General features: G+C 34.2%; 1 protein-coding gene across 5 annotated transcripts in view; it reads left to right on the plus strand.

Annotated features, from left to right (window-relative positions):
• The window catches only part of LOC108904551 (CUGBP Elav-like family member 1), a 270,054-nt gene that overhangs the window by 199,772 nt on the left and 50,323 nt on the right, over positions 1-19,959 (plus strand). For all 5 annotated transcript variants that reach the window (XR_001964236.2, XM_018707154.2, XM_018707155.2 and 2 more), the window contains one exon: positions 13,775-14,470. Coding sequence is in view for 4 of the 5 variants with exons in the window: in XM_018707154.2 (XP_018562670.2) it covers positions 13,775-14,470 (696 nt within the window). In the remaining variant the exon portion in view is untranslated. The remainder of the gene's footprint in view (positions 1-13,774; positions 14,471-19,959) is intronic.

A 19,959-nucleotide genomic window follows, 5' to 3' on the forward strand; every position in this document is an offset into this window, starting at 1 on the left:
GATTTTTACCATAATAATCATGATTCATTCGATTTGTAACTAGTCATATTTTGTAAAATTTAATTACAAAAATTTTTTTCCTCTTCCATTTTCGCCTAAAATCAACTCTTAAAAAGATACATAATTAAATAGGAAGAAAAATACATTTTTTCCAATTTTTTTAACATATTGTGCCGTCAAAAGTTAAGCCCACGTTTTTTTTATGCGCATAGAAAAATTTTCATTTCTAGCGATATTTGAAAGCCAAAAAGCCAAAAATCTCCGTGGATATACGATTCACCCAAACCAAAACAGATAGCGACTGGTCTATTAGTGTTGCTATCTCGTCATAAAAAATTGAGTAAATTTTCACTTAAAATCAACAGATTTTTTTTGTTAAAATGAGTCCACACTCAATTATGTTGACAAAATAACACTACGCATTGGGTAATGTTCCCTCAATTATTATTTAGCTAAATAAATCTTATATTGATAACATTTTAAATTTTTATTAAATTACATGTGTTCTATTGGTATATTACACCTAATAGGAACTAAAATCAATTCTAGATTACAACTAATTAAACGATTTTGTTATCTAACAGCATACCTGGTATTTGTTTGTACAGGGTGTCCCAAACTCGATAGTTTGAGCCTACTGTGAGGATACAAAACACGTAGTGTTGAATGGGATGAGGTAAGCTCCATTTTCAATCGAAAGTAAGTATTATCTTTGGGATTTGACAGAAACGACTAATGACGTCATAAATTATATTTTTTCCAGAAACATACCCAAATTTTTTTGCTATTAAAGACATTTCTTTTTTCTAACAAACTTTTATTAGAGAAATTTTTCTGCATTACTTCCCAATGGGAAGTTCCCATTTAAAAGTTATAAGCAATATCGTCCTAAAGGGTCCCCAAACAAATACTACCTAAAAATCACATTAGCGGTGGAAGGATCAAGTAGTCGTTGGAAAATAATTGAATGTTCGTTGTTTAGAGTGCATAAATGTCACAAAATAGGTACTTGTCATTACTCAATGCGAACGTCAAACGTATAACTTTTGTGCTTACACAATGTTTTCGCATTTAGCAAAAAATTGGTATGTTGCTAATTACGGCGAGTCACAAAAAAATTCAAGAAGAGCTGTAGAGTTATATCGAGAAAGATATCCAGAGGGCCTAATTTCTGATCATAGAACCGTTACAAGATTGCAGGCGACCTTGCGACGAAATGAAAATGTAGTTTCTGTTCGGAAAAATCTAATAATTGACCGAAGGGCAAGAAATAATGTTAATACAGCTAGACTGTTACAGTATTTCGAACAAAATCCACGAAATTCTATACGTCAGGCTAGCCGGGAATTGAATTTGGATAAATCAGCCGTTCAACGAATTTTAAGGACCAACTACAAAATTCACAATTTTGAGTAATTGCCTGAGCATCACATTGAAAACAGACTTAATTTTATAGCTCAAATTGTAGTAAATGTAGAAACTGTTAATCAGAATTTTTTTCGGCATGTTCTTTGGATGGACGAAAGTCGGTTTGCAGTAATGGTTTGCCAAACAGGCACAACGAACACTACTGGTCCATTGAAAATCCCCACATTGTCCAAAACTAAGGCCATTTTGGAGTAAATGTACGGTGCGGCATCATCGGTAGGCATTTAATTGGGTCTTATTTTTATGAACATACATTCAATAACGTGAGTTACCTAAATTTCCTGCACTTCTATTCTGGGGAACGTGCCTTTGCAGCTAAGGAGAAACCTATGGTTTCAGCACGACAGGACTCCACCCAACAAGGCTAGGATTGTGCAGCAATATTTAGATAACACTTTCCCAGAAAAATGGATTGGGCTTAATGGACCTATTCAGAGGCCCAGAAGTGCACCAGATCTAACACCCCTCGATTTTTTTTATGGGGTTTTAAAAAATAATGTTTTCAAAACACTTTCGTGGGATATTAATCATTTGAAAGAAGAAATCACAAACGCTTGTAATGAGTTAAACGGCGAAATGTTAATAAACTCAACCCACAAAGAAGTCAGGCGAAGACTGGATATGTGTCTTGAAATGAGAGGTCATATAGAGAATAGATTGTAATATGTATGTAGTATGAAAGCGTTTACCTCATTTTTTAAGTTTAGTTATTGCTATCATCACCTTTTGTTTTAACTGCATTAAAGATTTATCGAGTTTAATCCTTTTCTTTATTTTTAATGACATTTATGCACTTTAAACAACGAACATTCAATTATTTTCCAACGACTACTTGATCCTTCAATCGCTAATGTGATTTTTAGGTAGTATTTCTTTTGAGACTCTTTATTTTATTTATTTTTATTTTAATTTGTTTTATACACCACCCAATAGAAAATTCTATTTACAAGATGGATAAATACAGAAAAAATAAAATACATGTAATAACTAAATAACATAATATAAAGAAAATAAATATGTATACTTCACCTAAATCACCATGAATATAATGAATGTTCACTCAATGATTATTATTTGTTGGTACGTTTGCAAATAGATCCAAAAACCCTTGATGGTTATTATAGTAACTGCACATTTTGTATATAGGAGAATATTTGAGAATATTTGTATGAGTTGATAAATAAAAACACTGCTTATGTCTGGATGTTGTCTGGGTCGTCATCCCATTTAACAGTACGTGTCCCAAATTGTATTTGCATTTTTTGTATCATCACAGTAGGCTCATACTATCGAGTTTGAGACACCATGTACACAACTTTATGTTTTCACAACTTAAAAATGTAATATTGACAAGAATGGAGGGATTTTTACACAGTTAAAGATGAGGTGATGCTGCCACAATCTTTTATTCACTAATACGTATGTAAGTTTTCGTTTAAAAATTAAATAATTTTGTAAATGTTCCTCTTTATATAGTGTACCTATTCTTTGTAATGCAATCCTATATTGAAAACCCGTAATGTTTATTAATTCCGTTGGATAAAAAATAATGAAAAATAAACAATAAAACGCCCTGTAGATTAAAACCGCCAATTTTCCACCTGTAGTTTCTCCAAGATCCCCTTTTTATGAAACCGCAGCATTCGTATCACGATTGTTATGAATAATACTGGAACTATTAAAAGAAGCGACGCCACAAAGGATGACTAACAATTTTTTAATGCAGCATTTACATTCTCGGGAGGACAATAATGATACGCCATTAAATATTCAGTGAGGCGGCAGCGGCGGTGGCGGAGAATCCCCGAGCAATACATCATAAATGGAATAATGTACAAAATAAAACATTTAAAAGCGAGTTATTTCTTGAGGGTGAGTGACGGCTGAAAAATGTCTCGGAGCCCGGCATAATGACACCTCCACGCCACCGATGATGGGCGTCGCGGTTAAAAATAAACGGAAGGTGTTCCTGTAACGCCGTCGGGAGCGGGCGGGTATTCGCTTTGGGTTTTAATTTTAAGAAATTTGATCTATTACTCTTGCTCCGCGGGTCGAAGCCAGCAATCTACTTAATGGACTAAGCCACAAAAGGATTAAGTCTTTTTTGTACTTATGTCTCTGAAGGAGGAAACAATATTATCAGTCAGACGTTCCGTTAAAAAAAATATGGATTAATTATTAATAACCTAACACAGCAGTGGAGAACAATGAGCATTATTTCATGAAAATTTACAGAACAAAAGCGAATGTGTTATACAGTGCGTTCTTTTTACGGATTAGCAGCCCTCGCTACTTATTATCTACTGACCGGACTTTTTTTTAAATAGATCCACGGGAAAGCAACTCGGATTTATGCCCCAATAACTGTATACTTGAATCAAAGCCATGGTCAACTGCGACCAATTTTTTTTTGTTAAAAAAATTTTGGGAACTGCTATTAGCGATTGCTTCATGCAACGGATTCTTACTCTTGGAATCAGTTTTTGTAGTACAATGTGTTTCAAGTAATTAAAAGCAGATCTTTAAATACAATATCACATTTTTAAAGACGTACACAATTTTTAAATGTTTATGGTTTGTCAATTAATTTTTTTTTGTAGAGCAAATATTTACTAAAAAGTAATTCTTTAGTTTTTCTTCAATTTTTTCTATCCACCCGGTATACAATCGATTGTATATATATTATTTTCATAGACCAACCGAACGAATGACTCCACCAAACATAGTTGAGAATTGACAAATAGCTTTCTAACCCATTACCATTAATTTTAATGCTGCGGACCTGACCTGCGAAACGGGTTAGAAGGTGTGATTTGGTTTGTTTTTTCTTGGACCGCTAGAAATGCAACTCCTGCTAAGAAAGTATACCAGCAGGACGGAATTCCGTGGCCTTGGCAATAAAAGAGAAGGCCGGATGACTTGCTATTTGTGGCGAGAAGTGTCGAGCTACCAGCGGAATTTGGCATTTCACATTCCAAATTCACGCACGAAATGCGTTTTGAAATATTACGTGTTTTGTTTGCTTGTTTGTGTTTTTTTTTTGTTCGTTAAATCTTACACAAGAGTTGAAGTAATCTATTAAATAAGGTTTGCCCTATTTCCAGTTCGGATGAATAAGACATTAACCACAGTTCATATTAAAAAATGTCGTACAAACACGATTTGTTTCAGTCTCCAGAACTTATTTTTTCTAATATTTTTTGTTATATATTAACCAATTCAAATCAAATTTGGTGTAGTGTTATTACATTGATTACATTTAAAATCCCGATAAAAAAAAATAATTTTCAAAAATAATTTTAGTAAATGTTAGTATGGGCAATCGTATTTGCACTGTTAAAAAACACCACTTTGTGATAAAGTGACTTTCCAACATTATGTTTCTGTTAATCTAAATGATAATAATATTAATTTATTAAAGTCAGAACAAAGACAAATGTTTACGCAAGTCACAAAAGAAATATGATACCAAAAGTATCAGTAATTAAAAATAGGTCAAAGCTAAAGCACAGATATTATGTGAATAAATCATTTAAAAAAATACTAAAAATAAATTTCTCCAAGAGCAACGCCTCCCTTTAGTTTTTTTGAAGTAGAAATGAGACACCCTAAAATGATGGGAGATAGTAATTTCCAACATTTATAATTTTCCTTTTAATGTTTTTTATTGCAATAAAAACTCTCTCACGTAGCAAAATACCATCATATGCACCATGGTGAGCTTATTTTACCTGTTTACTCAAAAACTATCGCATGTACAAAAAAAAAATAGAAGAAAACAAAATTGTTTTAAATAAAAAAGACTATCTAAAACAGTTTTAAATGGAAAGGTTTAGGAAACGTTGAAAATCTAAATCCTAAATATTTTTTGGTATCTAAAATTTAACGTAAGTAAAAGAATTTTTTGCTTTATATAATGTCATTTCAACCTCTTGTTGATATTTTAGGAATAGCTCCGATGATGACTATGTAGTCGAAAGCGCTCAGCTAAGATTTTAATAAAAATTTTATACACACTTTAACATACAAATTTCTTTGGCTTTTCTTTAAATCACCGAAGTGTGTACTCAAGATACAGTCGTTATTATTTAACATTTTTTTCTCCCCGTTTGAAAGGGAGTCTTATGACATGAAAAACCCCGCTGAAATATCAACAAGGATCACCAACAGAGATAATACTTAGAAATCAGCAATTTTTTATTTCTATACCCAGTATTTTCTTTCAGACATTTCTTGTCCGATATAATTTTTGTAAATTCCAGTACGAAATACCAGAGAAGTGACATGTAAACAGTAGTCAAACTGAAAGGAAACAAACAAATAGAAACCGATCGTTCGTCGCTACTTCCTTGAACTCGCTTTCGTTAGTTTATAATTTTTTTCAGAAGAAACAGAATCATATCGAATCGATATTCATTGAACAGCATTGACATAAATTCCTCGCGAGACACTACAAAGTGAAAACTGTGCAGCGAAATTAACGCATTCAGAGGTATATAACAGGAAACTATTAAGGACGCATTTTGTGACGGCTGCTAATTGAAATATCCAACGCCGGTCTCGCTAAGTGCGTTCCGAAATCTTGTGACATTTCCCACCTGTGCAACCGATGAATCATGGAACGGTTAAATTATTCAGTTAATAATGTATGTCCGTTCGCTTATTTGAATACCTGCCAGGCCCTTCAGAAATAGTATGTGCACATGAACCACGCAAAGTATTTTCCCAAAGTGGTCAGTGGGCTGCAAGTATTAATTACATGCATCTCCAATTTATATGAATTTGCGAAACTTAAAAAAGAAACCGTGTATTTTTAGAAAGATCTGGAGGTCCTATCGATTTAAAAGTCTAACAGAAGGTAGTTATAAAGAGTTTTTATTGATTCAAGTATGAAGTATACAGCATAGATTTATGTATGGAATAGCATGTCGAGTAAATGGTATCAACGGCTTTACCAGCCTATATGCACCCTTTTATAGAAATTTTTCCATAACCGTTTTGCATAAATACGGCCGATTTCGTTGATACAGCGCTCAGTTTCCTCCTTCGAGGCACGGGTGGTCGTGGGTTTGTTGGCATAAACCTTAGACTCCAAAAAACCCAAAGAAAAAAGTCCAACGGCGTTATATCGCTTGATCTGGGCGGCCAATTCTGATCACCAAAACGGGAAATTACACGACCAGGAAATGATTGAATTGTTTCTCGGGCTGTATGGCATGTAGCATCGTCTTGTTGAAATCTCATGTGGTCTACATCTATATCTTGCAATTTTCCTCATTTTCTAAGAATAATGATCCGATAATTCCTCCACTCCAAAATCCGCACCAAACACGTAGATGCATTTCTTTATCAACAATCACTCGTGGTTTTTCTGTACCCCAAATGCGACAACTATGTCGATTAGCTAAGCTATCAAGATGAAAATGACCGTCATTCTTGAATATGACTTTGTTTGAAAAATCAGCATCCACTTGTTATTGTTCCATAATCCATTCAGCGAACTCTTCGCTCTGCGTGATCAATAAGCTTCACTTCTTGAGTCAATTGCACTTTGTAAACATGAAAACGCAAATCTTTCGTGAGAATACGCTATAGGATGCCGAACTGATGTCCCTGGATTCTCAGCAACACTTTCTCGAACTGCTTCGATGTTTTGTGTTGAACGACTTGTTGAAGGACGGACAGAGTTCTTAAGATCCATTCTCCCTGAAATTTTCTATTAATCTCTTCACAGGTGATGAAGTTAAATCACTATTCCGATCATGTTTTGTACGAAAATTCCGAACTATGTGCCAAACCTTCATTATTTTTTAAATATTGCTCAACAATGATAGCGTATAGCGTTCTTTCGTATAGCGTTTCATGTTTAGTAACCCTGAAGTCAACTGCCACGCTGTCTTTACCGCACAAATGGCGCAAAATTCAGTTGTTGAGACACCCGATGATGAATGAAAATGGAAAATTGAAACCCCATTTTGTCTAATAAAGTACCACAATATTCGTGTAGATGTCGCTATACAAAATTACGTTTGTAGTAAAAATTGTACTCCTAATTACTAGTTCGAGCATATTATTGGGAAAATTTTATAACTACAAGGGCGAACTAATCGCCCTATGCGCATGTAAAAGAATACGGTCGCGCTATATGCAGAATATTAAGGCCCATATCATTTTATATTTTCTATTCCATATTAGATAGATAGTTATACAGGGTGTCCCGAAATCAGTGCAACAAAATTTGGTCACAGATTCTTAACACAAATTTAGATAACCCGTATTTTTTATTTTTATCTAGTGGCCCCCTCTTTCGGAGTTACAGCCCCCTGAAATCCGCCCCTAAGAATAGTCTTTTTATATCTCAGAACCCAGATGTACGAGAATCACTAAATGTGATTCACAGGGGTTTTATGATATGTGGAATTTGATAGTGCTACGCTTTTTGGCGGGGAATCCCCTTAAGACAATTTTTCGTGGGGCCCCTTGTCTTTGGAGCCAAAAAAGTTTGGACGCATACTTAAATTTCTTAAAAATTATTAATCCGCTAGAAAGCCGTTAAGTTTAGAAACTTTTTTGTCTCTTGATATTTTTTTTCGTAAAACCCAACGTTTTCGAGAAAAATGTAAAAATGTGATCGAATGCATATCGTGATTCGTCATTTTTCTCAAAAACATTGCGTTTTACAAAAAAAATATCAAGAATAAATAATTTTATTCCAATAAACATATTAAATAAAGAAGTGTTGAACAAAGTATGAATGAAACTTAAATCAATAAAAGTAGAAAAAAAAACAAAGTAAAATTAGCATACATACATACTCCAGTAATTCTGTAAAAAAATAATTTCTGTTGAAAGATGCAAAAGTCGTACCTACATATTTATACATACATTAAATATTTGATTACATTATGTTATTTTTACATCGCTGCCTTTATTTATGCTTTGCCTAACGCTGTGTAAAGTCTTCTAAACTCTTGGAATTAACCGCATTCGACACTCGAGGTAGAAACCGTGTTTCTTCGTAAGTGTATCTTCATGCGCATTTTCAGTGTAATTTCGTATTATTAAAATAAATCAATAGAGGTGAAAAATTAAAAGGAGTTTAATTCCCAGTCGAAGAGTATCGTGTTTAACGCATATAATTATCTTAATATTCTGAAAGTTTCCCGGAAAATTTCAAGGTACGCCGCTGCCGTCGTAAATTGTTACAGTAGTTCCGATAACAGAACTTTATTGGCTTATTCTTTTCTTGGACTTCTACCCCAACAAATATTGTACGGAGTGTACTTGATTTCTATTAAGGCAGCTTTATATGTATGCATATACCAATTAAAGCCTCACATATGATGCTCCTTTGTTTACTGACGTCACAATGGTGGTTGTTTTAGTCTCCTATTGTTAGGCTAAAATCCACATCAAAAAGGTTTTCCATTAAATGCGTTTGCTAGCTTGTGAACAGGTAGACTGGGTGTATTACAAAGCAAGGGAACTACATCTATTAATAGGACAAACACAATTTCTGTTAATTGCTCTTATAACAACGTTATTAAATAATTCCGTGTTATTTCACGACGTCTCATATAATATACTTGCATTAAGAGAATACAGCAAGGACACGAAAGTGTCCTCTGTACACATTATAAAAGATTTATGATTCAGAGCGCGTTTCAGGAGTGTTTATCGCCCGTGCGCATCGGACCAGATAATATAATTTCCCACCACTTGTTTGTTTGTTTCAATTTTTCCGTATGTCTAATACAGCCTTCTGGGAGGTAAAAAGATTACTAAACTATTAGTAGTCCTTGATTGAAACAATTGTTTCGTCAACCGCGAGCCATTCGATGACAGTAATAACAATTGGTCAGTTTTAGGTCATAGCTCACTATAGTAAATTACAGTAGCGGCTCGTCGGAAGGGTCAAGGTAGGCTGTGCCCACCCTAAATAACAACAATAACAGCAGTATTAATTGTATTAAATTTTTAATTTTTTTAAAATTCAGTTTAAAATTTTCATCTCCATCTTTTGCTACAAATCATGGGCCATACATTCGAAGTGTATACATGCACTCGCACTCTATTTAATAGAAACTGCAAGCGTAGATCGTGTACCAGTCGAATAAGCCGAATATACGGGGTGATCGGCGTACATCTATTTTCCGCCAGTTTATTTAAAACATCAGATGAAGACTCTTAACTTTTCGATAAAATTAGTGTTGATTGAAATATTTTACTTTTTGGCCCATCTGTTCCGAGAACTAACAAATAAATTACTACGCGTCCCAGCGTTTGTTACAGTATTTCATTTATTAAACAGGGCGATATATTTATAGACAGGCTCCCTGGTATTCAAACCCATCGGTACTGAAAATATTTCGACTCTATTTGTCCGTTATTGAATAATTTCATTGATTGCAGTTCGCTGTTGCTGTCCGTCAATCGGAATTGTTTTCGTTCCGGTTAATGTAGACTGTTATTAGCCTCTCCATACAACATTAGAGGTGTCTGACTTTACTCGATTATTCGATGGCCAACAATAGAGGTTACTTGCTCATATGTTTATTATAAGAACCATTTAAATGTATGCAAGTTTTTAATGTCATACAAGAACTATTTTATTAAGATATTCCATAGACAGGGTGGACATCGATCGTTATGAAATTTTTATATTAATACATTGTAAATAAACCTAACCTCAAAAAGTTATGTCACCGAGAGAGATAGCAGCTAGGGACTTTTAGCAGATGAACAAAAACAACAGTGGCATATTTAGCACATTCAGACTTTTATTTTCTATGCAATACTTCCTTTTTTAGGAAATATACGGCTAAATTATGTATTTAAAAACTCCACAAAAGGACAATAGACCTATGGCTCATGGAAAATATGTATGGATATATGGATGTTGAGAGAAATTTCCAGAATTGATTTTTCTAATGAAACTGAAAATAACGTCCTTTCTAAAACAATTCCTAACTATGCAAATATTAGATACGAATAGTTTTTGATACATTACTAAGGAATCATTAGATAACTCAAAATTATTACAGTTCTATCATAGTAGCTACCACATTTTATGAAGGTTTGATAGGTTTCAACAAAGGTTTTGAGGTCTATCTCCAGATTTTTGTGTAATTTGTAAAAAAACATAGTTTCACTTTTAGTTTTTAAAGTGCAACATCATTGTTACACCCTGCCCTATACTATGTAATTAGAGTTTGTATTACTCGCAAATAAACACTGAATGTTCTCTTAAAGAAATGATTGCAAATACTCTTTAGTTCAGGGGAACTAATGTAGCTTCAATGACCAATATATAGTTTGTAAGAGCCCATAAATTTCCGATGAAAAGTGTTATGCTTAAATTGAGGTATAACGCTTATAAAACTTCCATTTATCACGATTTATCCGCTGTGTGATACGATTTTCTTTACCATTTAAAAAGAAGAATGGCCCGTTGTACACACTGACTTCTTCACTTATTCATTCAAGTTATAGAATTGCTGTAGCACATACATACACTATAAACTTACTTAAAGAATAATTTTATTTTAACAATTATACAGATTACCCAAAAAATTAAATCGAAAAATATTGTTTTTTAGTAAAGAATAAAATAAGCAAAGTAAAGACACCAAAATTGATACATTGATAAATTTTTAAATTACCTTTTCATTGATTTATGATTTATGTAAATGCAACAGGTAATACCTTTTAAATAGAGAAAAAAAGAAGAGAGCTAATAAATAGGACATACGCTTTCTATAAAAGAGAGCAGAGAAGACAACGGAAAAGAGAAAACAAATAATTACAATAGAAAAGCATTTCCTATTGATCTATTAATACAGGGTGATCTATTAACGGTACGGAGCAGTTGTATATAGACATGCTACGATTATGGGATAAAAAATCTATTAACAAATATGGCCAAACGAAATTGATTTAAAATATTTTCAAGTTTGGAACTTCACCATTAGGGGGCACAACTGCTACAGTATTCCGGAAAATTGTCGTTGTTTCGAAATTTCGCTTATATAACTAAGTTGAAAATACACATTTTAGGTACACTGTTAACCCCTTCACAAGTTTTGTTTGAACTTTTTTTTGTTATTACCATAGCAACGTCAGTATGAAGGACGCTATCTTGAAATTTTTAAATTGTCATAACTTCCAAATGCCTTAATCGATTTCAATCGTTTACTAAAAAAAATAAATGCAACGATATAGGTTTAGGCATAGCCGGCCGGGTTGATCAGAAATTGTATTAGAATTGTAAAACATATGCATTTGATGGTTTTTCTAAGAATATTGACATTAGCAGTTGGAAAATAAAAAGTTTCATTTTGCCTGGAAATGAAAATAGTAACAACAGAGACCTACAGTCAATATTGTTAAATTACATAAAAAATGATGGAATCTTGAATCTAAAACGCAATAAATTCAGCCCCGATAGGGGTGTACATTATCATTTTTGACAGTTAAGAATAACAAAAATTTTATTTGATTCGATTCTAAAACTAAACAATGAATCTCATAAATAGGACACCAAGTTAATGATCCATATACTTTAAAGTGTTAATATTGGAGAATGACCTAAAATTTTTTATAATGAAACATTTTATGGGATATTTTTGCTACATTTGGATAGGCTCCGAAAAAATTAATTTTGAGTTAAACACAGAACCCAAATCCCTCATTAAACAACCTGTTTGGTAAATAGTATCGCTTAAAGAATAATTAAATATAATTGACATGTTTTTCATGAATAACTTACGACTTTACATTTAGCTATGTTTTAGCTTCACACCACTCTTCAATCAATTTGAGATTGCAAAAACTCACATTTAATTTAGTTAATTACATTTAATAACTTTTGTAAAGTCATTAGTAAATATCAAAAATAAGAGGGGTCTAAGATTAGACCCTAGGGGAACACCTAATTCAGCTGCAAATAGCTCAGGTTTTAACCTATTATTGGTAACATAATAAAGTCGACGTTTCATATAAATTTTAGATTATCAGATAATCCAAATTATGCTAATCTATATATTATACACCTTGAAATTTTCGTTTTATTTTCTATTAGAAATGACATTTAAGGATGGTTCTTGAGTGTTATTTACATACTTGTTTACATATTTTTCTGAGAAGTTTTTCTGTTTATTGTCTTTTTTGTTCACAATTGTATTTTCTATTTGTGTTTTAATTATGTTAATGTAAATTGTGTCTGTTTTTTTTAATCTGTATTATACCTGCCTTATAATTGGGCTCCAGTCTGTCTTAGTAGTTGATTCTAACTAAATTAGGGCTTCCCGATACGATACGATACCGATATTTTTGTAAATTATCGATATCGTATTGAATCATGATTGAATTTATCGTCTTGTATTGATATCGACAATATTATTTTTGTAATATTATCGTATCGATATTTTTTTCAATACGATATCGATACGATATTCAATATTTATTGATATAAAATAGTTGAAATTTATTTTTTTACTAGAAAAATTGCACTAAATTTGAAATTTTTACGTAAAAAATATTAAAATTATAACAAATTCGAAAGTATAACATTTTTATTAATTTATTTACTTAATTTGAACGAACATACAAGCTTAGATATAATATGAAAAAAGTAAAATTATCTATACAATATTTTATGGAGACAAAAAAATTAATTTTACGCTACATATTTCTTTTTCAAGGGACTTCTCATCCACCTATTGATTAAAATTAGAGCCTGAGCACTTTCATCCTTTAAAGAGCACCTATTTTTAGTTATAACTAAACCTGCTTCTCAGAATAGTCTCGCTACAGGCACCGAAGTTGCAGGCAAACACAGAATATCTCCTGCCATGAGCGATAATATTGGATACGCGTGATTGAAATTTCTCCACCATACTAAAACATCAGTTTCTGCTCCTGATCTTGGAGAGTCCAAATATTGAATTATCTCTTTTTCCCACGTCAAAGAAACTTCTGGTTTTACAAATAGTATATTAAAATCCATTTCATCATTATCATCATCGCGCTATTGCTTTTTTCGTGAAGATTCGACGAGAATTTGTTTACAAATACCTATATATGTTTTATATATTTTTGTGCGATCCGCGCTTTTGTCGATATTATTGACAACACATTATTGACGATACAATAATTATCGTAAATAATTGAAAAGTTAATCTCTTGCAAATATTTTCAAGGAGAGTATTGTACCGATACCGTATCGAAAATCGAAACCATATCGATATTTTTATCGCATATCGGGAAGCCCTAAACTAAATAAATAAATAAATAAATATTTTATCACATCAAATACATTTTTTTACCATAGTCTATTTTGTTGCAGAGAGAAAGCTGTTCGTGGGCATGCTGAGCAAGAAACTGTGCGAGAACGACGTCCGCGCGCTTTTCGCCGGCCACGGCGTCATCGAGGAGTGCACCGTGTTGAGGGACGCTACGGGCAATTCCCGGGGATGCGCGTTCGTCACGTTCTCCTCCAAGCAGTCGGCGCTGATGGCCATCAAGAACCTGCACCAGTCGCAGACCATGGAGGGGTGTTCGGCGCCGCTGGTCGTCAAGTTCGCCGACACCCAGAAGGAGAAGGAGCTCAAGCGGCAGCAGCAGATGCAGGCCAACGTGTGGAACGCGCTGGCCGCCCCCGCGCTCAGCTCGCCGCCTCAGCAGTACTCGCCCGTGCTGCCCACCGAGGCCACCTCGCTGCAGCTGCTGCAGGCGATGGGCGGCTCGGCGCTGCTGCAGCAGCAGCTGCTCACCGGCACAGAGAACCTGCTGGCGCCCATCGGCGTGCAGAACCTCGTGACGCTGGCGGCCATGTCGCAGCCTACGGCGGCCGCCACGGCGCCCCTCTGCATGGCCAACCTGCTGGGGAAAGGCGCGGGGGTAGAGAGGACGCTCACGGCGGCGGCGGCAGCGGGCCTCCAGCCTGGCTTGTCCACGCCGGACCTCTCCACCTACGGTTCGCTCATCACTAACGCCACCATCAATGCTGCTGCGATAGCCGCCGCCGGCAAGCAAGTCGAGGGTGAGTAGGATCTTATTTATACCATTTATATGGATTACTACTTTCTATATTTCTATATTGTCTGAAAATATTTATATTTATAAAAATCTCCTCTAAAACTTCAAAAACTGCAATACAAACGGGTATTCGTGGGACTCACAATCAGTGCATATTTTGAGCAATCAACCACTCCTAAAAACCTATGAATTTTGATTTGTAGCCTACCTATTAAATAAACTGCCCTACAATAACTGACCCACACCCAACAACTGGTGGCAATGACAGAAAAATGACGTTTTACACATCCCTAAAGCCAGACAAAAGTTTCTAAACAGCTAAGGTTGCCTGGTTTCCTACTACGAATAATAACTGCCCAATCACCAACTGATAGGAATGCCTATCAAATATATGATCGTATTTCAACATTTGTTCTAATTCTGTTGGATAAATGAATAATAATGCAGATTGCTGCCAACTATCAAGTAAGTTTTATCTCTCAGCAATTTCACTCCAACAAAGTTCAACGGCTGCAATCACAAAACATATAATACAGCTGCAACCTTCAAAATAAGAAGGGTAGAATTGTGTGCAAAATTGACAAAGTACGGATGTGTTATATCGAGTGAAATGGCTAGTACATCCAGCTCGTATGAAAGAAAGAGATGCAAAAGTTACTTCACCCCTTACCTCTCTGGTCCGAAAACTTGAAATCAGGTAACCTTAGAAACCTTGGAGCCAGACAAGCAATACTTATTCACTTGTTTTGGGCTAAACCCATCCATCTCGCCTTCCCCTGCCCATGTCCAACTATTATGACAATCGGTGATGTCACAAAAATTACTCTACACATCCCTATACCAGACACGCAATATTCAGTTGATTTTTAGTCCAATCAATAGGTAGAAGAGCTTACAAAAAATACCACTTGGAAAACAAAAAGTATAGTGATATAGGAAAAAAAATTCTAAGAAAGATAGTGTTTTTTTCATGTGGCGCATAAACGGCGAAGTTAACCTAAAAAATTCATAAAAGTAAAAAAAGTTTTTCGCTAATAAAAAATCGAATCGAAGAAAGTTAAATGAGAATGTTGTAGCTATTAAAAAAACCTATCGATTTGTATTTTTGAATATATCGATTGATATATTACTTTTAGAGATATATCGAAAAGACCGTCAAAAATCGACTTTTTTTGTTTTTGCTATATCTCTTGCATATTTAAGGTTTTGAAACTTGTTTTTTAATTAAAAAATATTAAAAATTTGTTGAGTTTCTTATATCGATTTTTCGAAAAAAAAATCATCTAGAAAATCGGCTCTTTTTGCTCGACGAATAGTCGTAGTGAAACGAATTAGGGCTCATTTTTTTTTCCTTAAGAGTTGTACTTTCATGGTAAAAAAGAGTGATAACGATTTTATTCATTTCAAGTGTCCAAAAATGATTTTTCTTGAATATCTTTTTCGAGTTTAATTTCTCGATAATGTCTATTACAGGATTATTAAAATGTTAACAAGAGGTGAAAGAATGTTAGACTAAAGGAGAATTACATTTTTCAAAGCTAATTATGCTTTTGAGACTGTCGTAAACATTACATTTTGTTTTATCTCGTCAAGCTACCCCAAATTAAGTACAAAAGAATTTTTGTACGTGGCCCAGAAGTCGAGATAATGAAGATTTTGAAAGTAAGAGCGATTTTGAACACCCGAATTAAGTTTTCGGAGCGACCGAGTAGCGTTACCCCCACTCCGCCGCCCGCTACAGTTAGCTCGCGCCGCGCTCGAATACTTCGGGTTTGACGCACAATTAAAAAAGCTTCTGGAATTTTTTGAAAAAATAAATTATCTCGACTCGATAAGATTGTAAGGCAAGGTTAAAGTTAAAGGTTAAATTCGCGTAAAAATGCCAGCAATCGATTCCTGTAATAAACATTATCGCGAAATGAAAATCGAAAAAGATATTCAAGAAAAACGTGACCGAAAAATTGTTACTCTTTTCAGTCATTTTTGGACACTTGAACAAAATCATTACCTATTACTTTTTTTTTAAATAAAAGTACAACTTTTAAGGGAAAAAATGAGCCCTGATTCGTTTCTCTACGACTATTCGTCGAGCAAGAAGAGCCGATTTTCGATATGGCCTTTTTTTCGAAAAATTGATATAAATCGAAAAATTTTTTATATTTTTTAATTTAAAAAAAGGCACATTTTTTACTTGCCGAGAGCTATATCTACAGCAAGTAACAAGTTTCAAAACCTTAATTTGCAAGAGACAGCAAAAACAAAAAAAGTCGATTTTTGACGGTTTTTTGCTTGTGGAATTTTTGGAAAAAAATATATCGACTGTATGAGGTTGTAGAGCAACATTTTTTTTTAAATTCGCGTAAAAATGCCAGCAATCGATTCTGTAATAGACATTATCGATAAATAAAAATCGAAAAAGGTATTCAAGAAGAACGCGACCAAAAAATGTTTTTTCAAAGTCATTTTTGGACACTTGAAAGGAATAAAGCCGTTATCACTCTTTTTTACCGTGAAAGTACAACTCTTAAGGAAAAAATGAGCCCTGATTCGTTTCTCTACGACTATTCGTCAAGCAAGAAGAGCCGATTTTCGAGTTGACCTTTTTTTCGATAAATAACTCGAAAAATTTTTAATATTTTTTTATTTAAAAAAATACACTTTTTGCTTGCCAACGCTACATTTACAGCAAGTAACAAGTTTCAAAACCTTAATTTGCAAGAGATACAGCAAAAACAAAAAAAGTCGATTTTTAACGGTTTTTTTCGATATATCTCGAGAAGTAATGTAGCAATCGATATATTGAAAAATACGAGTCGATAGGTTTTTTTAATAGCCACAACTTCCTCTTTTAACTTTTTTCGACTGGAGTTCATTTCTTTATTAGGGAAACACCAGTGTTTTTACTTTTATGAATTTTTTAGGTTAACTTCGCCGTTTATGCGCCACAGGAAAAAAAACACTATCTTTTTTTGAATTTTTGTTCCTATATCACTATATTTTTTGTTTCCAGGTGGGTATTTTTTGTAAATTTAACATTAGGCACAGATTGATTTGACTATTTGTCCCAAAGTTTCCCTGTCCGAGCCTCAATTGCTCCTATTACAGTTTGAGCTTCCATGTCTTAGCTTCAGTTTGAGTTTCCCTGTCCAAGCTTCAGCTTGGGTTTACCTGATTGAACTTCAGAGTGAGTTTGCTGTCGCTGCTTCAGCCTGGTTTTGGTGGTTCAGTTAGAGCTTCCTTGTCCAAGGTTCAGAATTAGTTTGCTTCTAGTTCAGTTTGAGTTTTTCTGACCATGGTTTAACTACACTCTACTCCGTTATTCAGGTTGAGCTTGCCTATCCGATTTTATGTTTATCTGAGCCACAGTTTGAGTTTTCTGGCATTCCTGCCTGTCACAATGATTGGATGGACAATTATGGGGATGGGTATGGGCAGATGGGCGTTGAATCCGTTTGGCCCAAAATCAATGGAATAGTGCTTGTCTGGCCCTAGGGATGTGTAAAAAGGCATTTTTCTGCCATTACTACTTATCATAGTAGTTCAATGGGGGTCGGTTATTGGGGGGTATGTAGGACAGTGGACAGTGGGGTGTGGATCCGTTTGGGCTAAAATCGATTGAATCATGCACTTTTTATATCTTTCCGGATTTAATGACCCTCCTCGTTTGTTTTGAGTTTTTAACTTAAATCCCCCGAATGCGATGAATAAATTTTAACTGATTTTTACATTTTAGGAGTGATTTTTGTGGTTTTCACTAAAAACAAGGGTTAATTGGGTTCTTAAATAAAATATTCAACGAACTCCACAAATGTGGTTAGTCGAATCGTATCAGAGATACACCCATTGAACGCAGTTTTAGGTTTTAGAAGTGGTATTAGACATTTAAAAAAAATTTAATGGCTGTGGAGCATTTTCCATGCAAGATAGATTTGGTTTCTGCGGGACCAAATACATACTTGGGCGTGGGTCTCATTCGCGGAGCGGACAACTTTTTTGCGTGCCTGTGTTATTCAATCAAAAAATTCCTGACTGTGTCGAATCGCAGATAAATATCGACGAAAACGGGAGCAGGTGGTAAAGCGTGAGTTTCTCACGTCGCGGGTCGCCTATTTCTGTTCATTCACAAATATAAAAATGAAATCATAACTCGGTGCAGTCAATTTGGTACAGATTAATGTATTTTGACAGAATATGTCTATAAGATGTTGTGCAAATAGCTTGTAATTTTTCAATTAGGCCGTTGGCGGTCTGCCAAGATATGCGGAGCCACTTCGCGGACCGTATATTTCATTTTCCCGAGCCCAGTCGGTACAGACGGACGCACACACAAGGGCCACTTGTTCCACTCCCGGCTTCTGTTTTAATCGACGATTTATATCTGTTCGGGTTAATTATAAACTGGCTTATTACTGACGGCCGTTTCGGTTGGTATTTAAGGCAAAATCCCATTCGAAAATAGCAGTGTCACGGCGGGGTAACAATAAAATAATTACGTAAATTTAGGAAAATGTGGTATGTGTTATAGTGCAGGTGTAGTTTGACACTATTAAAGACAAAATAAAAATCCATTGAGTCTATTAATTGTTTTTTTTATTATTTTGTATAAATGTCAAAATATCCGCATAACTATGAAGAGGTAAATTAAGTTTTTGATTTACAGGGTGATTCTTTTATTAGGGTAAATGCATTATTGTTAAAATCGGCTGAAAATAATTAAATTCAGAAACTGGTGCTCTATTTTCGGGAACTGTCACTCAGACGTAGGACAAAAAAAATATTTATGAGGAGATGCTCTATTTTTAGCAGTTTTTAGTCTTTCATTTGTTTCCGAAATATTAACAGTTAGGAATCATATTTGTCCAGTCACTGAAGGCGAAAATAAAGTAAAAGCTCCCAATTTTTCCGGAGATCATGGATTTTCCTGAAAATTTGCATACAAGCTGATCTGACCCCTCACTTCAAAAGTTATATTGTCTAGATGTGTGCTTTTTTCTATTTAGGGGTGAACACTACCCTCGTGCGAAAAAAATGCGAAAATCGCAGATTTTAAAGATTCAATTCATGTTCAAATATGTTGGATTAATTTCCTTTCATGTTTTTTAATATAATTTATGAAATTTAATTACTTTTCAGCCCTTAAAAATCCTTAAAACTAACCTTCCATGGCAAATAAAATTAGAAAAAAAAGTTTTTAACAGTTTAAAATATTCTTTTGGTGCATTCACAATGTATTGCATTTCTTTTGTTATTGATTAGAAAGCTTACGATTCATTACAAAGTTGCAACCCTTAAAAACCATCCCTTATAATAAAATAAAATATTATTGAAAGCTTGATATGTTTTAATGGTATGCATATGTTGAATTATAAACTTTTTATTGGTTTTCAAATGATCTATGATATATTGCAACTTTTCAGCCACCCAAAAAACCCTTATGGAAGACCTACCTCTCATAAAAAACCCTACCCCTTATAGAAAAATTTCCTAAAAATT

This window comes from Anoplophora glabripennis, unplaced genomic scaffold (assembly GCF_000390285.2).
Source record: "Anoplophora glabripennis isolate ALB-LARVAE unplaced genomic scaffold, Agla_2.0 scaffold99, whole genome shotgun sequence".
Classification (NCBI taxonomy): domain Eukaryota; kingdom Metazoa; phylum Arthropoda; class Insecta; order Coleoptera; family Cerambycidae; genus Anoplophora; species Anoplophora glabripennis.